We start from the raw sequence: 7,983 nt of genomic DNA, 5'->3' as shown, positions 1-7,983 counted from the left end.
CCCAATTCTGGGTCTCTCAATGAGGGATCTGTTTTCCCCCCATCCTTCCCATTGGGCAGCTGTCAATCTCCTACCTTTTCTACTGTTGCTTTTTCTTATTTGCCATGTGAAATTTTAAAAGAAAATTATGTAACTGTGAGGAAAGCATGAGAAAGTCTACCTTAGTTTATTTAGTTGATCCCCTTCTCGATTCCTAATAGTCTCAGACACTTGTTGCCATGTTTTACTTAATCTTCAATATATTTTATTTAAAAAAAAAAAAACATTAACAGTACATTTTGGTCTGAAGTGGTCCCATTGCTAAAATGCCAGGTGCTAGTTGTAATTCTGGCTTTAAAACCGAAACCCCAAATGTTTAATAAATTAAAAAAAAAAAAAAAAAAAAAAAAAAAAAAGAACTAGTTGCCATTCTACTCCAAACCAACTAGCCTAGGGGAAGAGGCCAGAGAAAGGAGGCAGTAAGATCTTGGACCTGTGACTACAGGGACAGCTGGCAGAGAAGTAACACAAAGACTGTCTGAGCAGTCCCCAGTATGGCCCCCACTTTTTGGCAGAGGTAGGGTAAGGGTCATGTGTACCCTCCTACACTTAGTTCATTTACATCTTCGGAAAGAAAAAGTTAAAGTCAGCTCAGCTTTGGTTTCTGGTCCAAGTTAGGGAGCTTAGAAAGGTGAGCCTTGGTCCAGCTTTGGCAGAATGAGGCCCACAGGTGGGACAGTAAGGCACGACCCTGGCTCTGGAGGTCAGGGAGTCAAAGGCAAACAGCTAGGGCCAAATTCTGAAGGATAAGGAATGTGAGTTGGTGATCCCCACCCCCAGGGCTGAGGAAGGGTCTTGAAAGCAATAAAAAGGACAACTTGGAAGTAGACCGTCCCCCTCTAACAAAGACTGTAACCAATCTCCCCAGGTAGAGACGTGGGGATAGGTTGGTTAGGATTTGGTTTAAAGGCAACTGGGTGACAAGCAGAGGGTGGGGGGCACAGAGAAGAACTCTCCTCTGGCTTTCTCCTTTCTCTCCAGAGCTTAAAGTGACCCTATGAGGGGTAGGGATAGTTCCTTGGCTTTACACATTAATCTGAGGGGTAGCAGGGACAATGGTTCAGTCATTTTTACGATGGTTGTTGTTGAGGATGGGGTGGCCATTGGCTAGGGCCCGGCTCTTTGCTCCTCCTCCTCCTGGAGCCTCCTCCCCCTCTGAGCTCTCTGTTTCTTCCCGGTCACTGCGTTCATCTTCTACCTGCTGTGGAAAGGGATAAGAAGGGTTACTTGATGTCCTCAAACCCCTAAATACTGCCTCTCTGTGCGGGCTGTTCCAGCTATTCCCAGGGCCCCACAGTTTTTTAGAGGGTTGCTGGTATGGGAGGGAGTTGGGGCAGTTTTTAGAGTTGAGGGTAGTAGGGCCTATAAAATGGGGAGAGGGCTTTCACCTTTCCAGTTATGAACTTGTGGGCCATTCGCAAAATGAGGTAGGCCCAGAAGATATGCAGCATCTGTAGCACTCCCATCATGGAATTGAAGAAGTAATAGCCAAAGAAGGCAGGATAGAGCTCCAGTGGGTACACCACAGTGCAATGCAGGATCCTGGCAACGGGAAGGGAGAGAATTGTAAACACAGAAAGGAAGAGGTGAAGATGGAGATAAACGGGAGGGCGGGGCAAGACTCCTGATTTCATGAGAACAGGAGTATAGCCTGGCCTCTACTCACCAGAAGGGTAGGATGACCAGTCGGGTGATGATGAAGACGATGGCAAAGACGATGAAGATGTTGTTGCAGGTGTTTTTCCATCCGGCATAGTTGAACATCTTGGCTGACTGCACAGACAGCCCCATCCATCATCACAGGCTCCTGACTCTCCCGTACACATTCACACATGCACCCCAGTTACCACGCAGGCTCCGTGCCCCACCTCCTGGTCCCAGGAATGTCACACAAACCCCAAAAGGAGATAGAGGGACAGGGGGACCTGCACCAGGGTCTCTGGATTTGAAGAAATGCCCAGAAAGCCTGACCTCGAGCAGGTAGTCGGAAGAGTCGTGCAGAGCCATGATGAGCGTCCCCGCCCGGATGTAATTGGCGAACCAGGAGAAGCTGATGAGGATGATGGTGGCCACGTGGTGGATGATCTGTTCCTTGAAGTCCTGCAGGGAAGATGTAGGCTCCAGGGGACCTTCTTCTGTTCCCCGGCCCCCACTATTCCTTCTCCCTCCCCCTCACATGTAGTTCCCCATATCCCACAGCTCCATCCCGGGCACCCAGAAAGCCTAGTCGAGGCTACTCATCACAGCTTCATGTTGGCTTCTAGGCTTAATGGCACAGCCCCTTGACCCACCTTTCGCTTGACGTCAGAGGCGATACTGAAGAGCAGGGACCAGTAGAAAGAAAGTTCAATCATGTAGTACCAATACTGGGAAGGGATGGTGCTCTGGGAGAGAGGAGAGAATGAGAGATTAGATCAGGGGCCCAAGTCACCTCTCTAACACCAGCCCTGCTAGCAGCTGAGATGAGTTTAGCACCATAACTCCAGTCCCTTCTGGCATGTGTTCTAGAGAGCATCCTAGTCCTGTGCTACACTGATTCTCCTCATCACCCCCATATAAGGAAGTCAGAACCCCATCTCATACCTGTATGGGATATCCCTCCCAAACTTTCTTCATGTCATAGAACCAGGGTTTCTGCAGAGAGATGACGACAGGTTAAAAGAGGAGGGACCCGAATTTTATGCCCCCCCCCCCACCTTGCCAAAGACCCTACTCCCCCACCTCCTAGTAATCCCCACTCACATCCACAATGACAGCCATGCCGGCAATAAAAGCAATCAGGTAAAAGGTGAATCTCCAGCTGGAAAAGGAAGCGGAAACAGCTAGGACAGTGGGTGGGAGAAGGGCACAGCCCTCCAAGTACCCCAGAGATCCTCAGGAATGTCATGAAGAACCAAACTGACCTCACCTGAGTGACATCTCGCCCTGCACACAGGCATGGCCCACCCCTCCCAGCAAGATACATCAGACTTTCCTCTGCTCCTCCAACCTCCCCCACCTGGCTTCTCGGAACTTCTTGAGGAGACTGGGCCGGTCCTGGTTGCGACGGCGGCGGAACCAGCGCTCTACCTGGCGGCCAGAGAGCCCACTCTGCCGGGACAACAGCTCTACCTCTGCCTGGGTGGAGGGAAGAAGCCCATCCATCACATTGCACTTCCGACCTCAGCAGTGCCCTCACCCTCCCACCTCCTCCGAGGGTTAACCTTGTATTAAGTCTGTACCACTGCTTTCCCATCTCTTCACCCACCAGAAATGATATCCCACCCCATTCCGCTTCCCTCCCCACTAGAACTCAGTGACTCCTCAGGCAGGTCCGCAGCTCACCTGTTTGGGGTGCTTGCCGCCGGTCAGGTAGAAATGCTCCAAGGTGGGGTTGGGAGGTGCCCGCAGCCGCGTTTTCTCTTTGACATTCAGGAGGGCGGCCAGTGGTGTGGCCACGTAACTGGGGAAGGGAAATGAGTGAGAAGCACCTCACTGTCTTGGTAGCCCCTAAGCTGGGAGGGGAAAGGGCTGCAAGCTCAGACGACTTTATCCTGGGCCTCAGTTTCCTGGCAATCCCCACGCTGGCCTCCTTGGGCTGCTCATAGCTGACAAAGCTGCCTGTGTTCACAAGTGACCGGGCCGGGTGGAGGGTGAGAACAAATAGCCATTGACAGAAAGGGCCCGGGTGCTGAGCCCTCGGGAAGACAATGCTGCCTTCAGCGGGGGACACACGGTAGGCAGGGACCTGGGTGGCCAGAACACCAGGGTCTCTAGGGCCAATGAAACAGCAAGAGACAAACTTGAAGTGCAAGCAACGGTGTGGCTGGCAGCCAGGGAAGGCACGGGGATGGGCTGGTATGCTCACAGCTCAAAGAAGTATCGAACGATGAGGAAGAGCAAAGCCAGGGGTAGTGTGATATAGAGGTCTGAGGCTTTGGCGTAGACACGTCCATCTCGGTCTTCTAGATCAGCCCAGGTTAAGTTCACAGGCAGCCACAGCCGTTCCCACCAGAAGTAGTCATACAAGGTCTGGAGCATCCTGGGTGAGGAGGAAGGGAATATAAAGGGCATTAAAGGGGAGAGCGACGGGGGAGAAACAGATGACAGTTTTTATGGTTTAACAAAAGGAGCAGGGGGCAGAGACTCGAGCCCTGGGCCCAGGTCCTGGTCATGTGGCCTTGGACAGATCAGTTTCCTCATCTGTGATATGATAACTTTCCAATTCTAACATTTACTATTTACAGCAGTGGTTCCCAAACTTATTTGGCCTACCGTCCCCTTTCCAGAAAAAATATTACTCAGCCCCTGGAAATTAATTTTTTTTTAATTTTAATAGCAGTTACTCATCGCCCCCAAATGAACCTGTGGCCATCACCGCCCCCCTGGATCACTGCAGCGCCCACCGGGGGGCGGTAGCGCCCACTTTGGGAATCACTGATTTACAGCAACTGAAGGTAATGCCGACACCCCCACCCCCAAGAAGTCCCGGTTTCCTAGAATAACGATGTCAGGTTTCCCGTCAGTTTGCTATCCCAGCACAGAGGACAGGCAGGGTCTGGTCCTAGGAGCTATAGCCAACCAGCTGAGTCTTTTTTCCACCCCGTCCCCCCAAATAACAACTGCACGCTTCCTTGCCGGGGAACTTCAAAAACAGATTTCAGGGCTGGAGCAAACCTTCTCTTCCCTTTCCCTACAACCCACAGTCCCTAGGGGAATAAGAGGCCAGAATAAAGCAAAATTATGTGCCCAAATGGGCTGAGCACAAAGACAATCCGTGGGCTACTGCACACAAGATCAACACCATGCCAAGCCGCCCAATTCCTACACATAAAGCAGAAGAATCCTATCAGCAGTGTCTTTTCAGAAACAAAGTAAAGGCAAAGCTGCAGAGGCCAGAGAATCGAGACAGCAGACCCAGAGCTCTGGTGGGATGCGAAGCTATTGCTTATTAAGGCGCACCTAGGACATAACACACTAGCCTGCAGAGAACGCCCGTCACAGCACCCCCAGCTCAGGAAAGAGCTGCTGCTTTCCCTGCCTCCCCCTTTCCACCGCTGAAAGAGAAAGGTCGTTGTGACGAGGAGGGGCAGGGACCCCCTGGACACTCTGAACGAGGAAGGGAATGGTCTGTGGCCCGGGAGGGGCCAGCAGCTGCTTGGAGCTGCGAGAAGCAGCAAGATGGTCCTGAAGAGCCAGTGATGCTGGAACCAGAACACCTACCTGGCAGTCTTGGGACTGAGCAGTGAACGCCGGGCAATACTTTCCAGACTCCCTGCCCCTCATCCCCCCACCCCGGGACGGGCTGGCCTTGGCACTACCAGCTGACACAGAAGGAAGGTGGTCGCGTGTCCCCGCCACCCACACTCGCACCAGGGAGGAAGGAAAGAGAGTGGAGAGATTGTTCTCCACTGTGAACTGGAGACCGGTGGGCGCCCCTGGCAGGAGACTGATCAGACAGGTCACAGCGGAGCAGAGCGGAGCCGGGCCGGTCCTCCTGCCGCTCCTCCGGCTGCTCCACCCCCACCCACCACAGAAGCACTTGCGAAATCCCTCTCAGCCTGTCACGGGTCAGTATTCCAGCTCAAGGACTTTACCCTCTTGTCCCCACTCCAGCTCACTCCTCTCTCAGATGAAATCAGAGGTCAGCACTGACAAAGGAGCTCCAGCTCCACCTTCCCCCCCGATAGCAGCCGTGGGTGCCTCTGTTCGTACGTACTCACATGTACACGTACACACACACACACACACACATTCCAGGCCTCGGCTCACGAGGGCACAGCCCCTTCCTTCTCTACCTTCGTCAGAATAAATATTTAATTAAAGAGATGGAAGCCCTCAACCGAACAAAATTAAACATAATTATCCACAATGGAACGTTTCCCACACAACCGCGCGCACACTCACACTTTTTTTTCTGAGGAAAAGTGGTAGAAAATAAGGTAGAGAAGGATCAAGACAATGCCAGGATGTGGTGGCACCCCTGGCTCCGCCCCCCTTTGCCCCCCTTTGCTCAGCCTGACTGGAGGTGAGGAAGGATACCTGACCCAGCCCCTTGACTGATGTGTCTCTTGGAGTCCAACTTGTCCTCCAGGGAGATCGACAGCCCAGGGCAGAAACAGGCCTAAGTGTTGGGCCCCATCCCCACCCTGGTCAGTGGAAACCGGCAGGGAAGTTTCTCTTGGCAGGAACACGTTGAGGATTAAAGATTCAGAGGGGTCCTGCAGGGACGGGGGAGCCCCTCTCTCCGATTCCTGTGCCCCAGGAATGCCTGCTGCCAGTCTCATCCCTACAAAGAAAGTGAGGAGCTGGGGAGGTAGGCAAGGACTGTGTCAGACGGCGGTCAAGGACAAGTGCCCGGACAGTGCAACTATCTCAACCCCAGGACCAAATATACCTCTCTCCTTCCAGCGCCGGCAGGAAGACGGGTGTGAGCGGTGAGCAAGAAAGCATGATGTGTCAGGCCTTCAGAGATGCGGATTAATGGGGGCTCTCCCACACCCGGGTTCCAGGCTTTCTGTGACCACAGCCTTCCCTGGCTGCCTAGTCCTTCCATTAGCAGAGAGAGGAGTGCTATCCCATCCCCTCCTCCCCGCAACACACACACCTTGCCCAGCAGAGACACCAGACTCCGCAGGGTCTGGACTTCTAGCTCCACATGGGGATGGAGGGGGAGGGCAGACAGCAGGGGTTCCCAGCTGGCCTGGCTGACACAGCCCCACGGAGCTAACAGGTCTGCTCCTGACCCAGGTGGCAGCCCTGGAGGCTTCTTGGCACCAGCACACCAAGCCAAGCAAGGGATCCCATAAACAAAAGGCTGGAGCAAGAGACAAGGGGGTGTGTACTGAGGAGAGGGAGCCGACCTGCTTTTCCAGGCCCTCTTGGCCCTCAGGGCAGTTCCTTGATTTTCTGATAGAGAAAAATCACACCTCCTGATATTCTTTCCACTCCCAGAATTCACTCACCCCACAGGCAGGACGAGACAATAGGGGTGGGGGGTGTGTGTGCACGCGCGCAGGGGGGATGTCTGTCTGTCTGTCTCTGTCTCTCTCACACACACAGATGCCACTTTCTGAGGCACAGGCTGGAGAGGAGCCAGCAAAGCAGGGATTTCATGGGCATTGGGTTACCAGGAACTTGAGCTCGGCTCAGCCCAGTCCCCACCCTTCGCCCCAACTCTGACTGCCTCCTCCCAGACCTTCACAGATGGATGAAAAGGGGCAGAGGGTCCCCATGGGGGCTTGTACACCCCGCGTACTGGGAGGGCAGAAGTGAGTCTGCGAGAAAGTAATCTCACAGGCCCAAGTGCAAACAGTCCCACCAGCTCTCAGAGCTCGGAGGAATAACTGAAGAAAACATAACCAAATCAGCAAGGGAGAAGAGTGGCCACGAGAGAGGGTCTTACAGGCTCCCGCTTCCACCGGAGCTTGAGGCACAGGGAGAAAGAAGTGGGAGAGGACAGGGGTGGTCTTCCTTGTTGAAAACCTTTCAGGTAGTGAACCAGAAGGCTGTGAGCAATGGGTGAAGAGGTGCCACAGCCCCGGGCTGCCGTACAGAACCCCAAATCTAGCTTGTCTAGACTGTCCCACCAGAAGCCCCAACACACCCACTACTGCAGAAGGCTACAACCCCAAGGGGCAGGGAGAGGCTGGCAGGTTGACGGGGCAGATAAGCGGCAGCGCTGAAGGGCAGCCAGCCTGAGGCCAGTGACCGGAGACAAGCAGGCCTTTCCTCCCAGGGGGAAGGCTGGACGGAGGCCCCAGCGCGGGGAGTGGATGACGGGGTACGAGGAAGACAAGAGCCTCTCTTTAGAACAGAGTCGCTGTATGACCAGGGCCGGGCCCTGAAGGATGCCGCTGTAGACAAGTCCTCACCCCTAGGCGCCCCATCACCAGTGCAGTCAGCCACCCAAATTCAGGCCCCATCACCCGGCCTGTGGTGTGGGATGGCAACCCCTCCAACACA

The 7,983-nt window shown here is 53.9% G+C and overlaps 1 protein-coding gene across 2 annotated transcripts; it reads right to left on the bottom strand.

Annotated features, from left to right (window-relative positions):
- Window positions 1-213: 213 nt before the first annotated feature.
- On the bottom strand, window positions 214-4,060 carry CERS2 (ceramide synthase 2). Of its 2 annotated transcripts, none has more exons than XM_014540674.1 (10): window positions 3,887-4,060; window positions 3,364-3,481; window positions 3,038-3,156; window positions 2,782-2,839; window positions 2,623-2,673; window positions 2,331-2,423; window positions 2,011-2,139; window positions 1,706-1,812; window positions 1,428-1,581; window positions 214-1,240 (listed from the first exon to the last, which is right to left on the bottom strand). In XM_014540674.1, the coding sequence occupies exons 1-10, from the start codon at window positions 4,057-4,059 to the stop codon at window positions 1,100-1,102; spliced, it is 1,143 nt and encodes a 380-aa protein (XP_014396160.1). In that variant the 5' UTR covers window position 4,060; the 3' UTR covers window positions 214-1,099. The 2 variants fall into 2 exon arrangements, with proteins under 2 accessions (XP_014396160.1, XP_014396161.1); XM_014540675.1 differs by having other exon boundaries at window positions 214-1,237.
- Window positions 4,061-7,983: the final 3,923 nt, after the last annotated feature.

This window comes from Myotis brandtii, unplaced genomic scaffold, assembly GCF_000412655.1.
Source record: "Myotis brandtii unplaced genomic scaffold, ASM41265v1 scaffold250, whole genome shotgun sequence".
NCBI classification, from domain to species: Eukaryota; Metazoa; Chordata; class Mammalia; order Chiroptera; family Vespertilionidae; genus Myotis; species Myotis brandtii.
The sequence above is the reverse complement of the archived record's forward strand: the minus strand, read 5'-3'. Positions and strand labels throughout refer to the sequence as shown.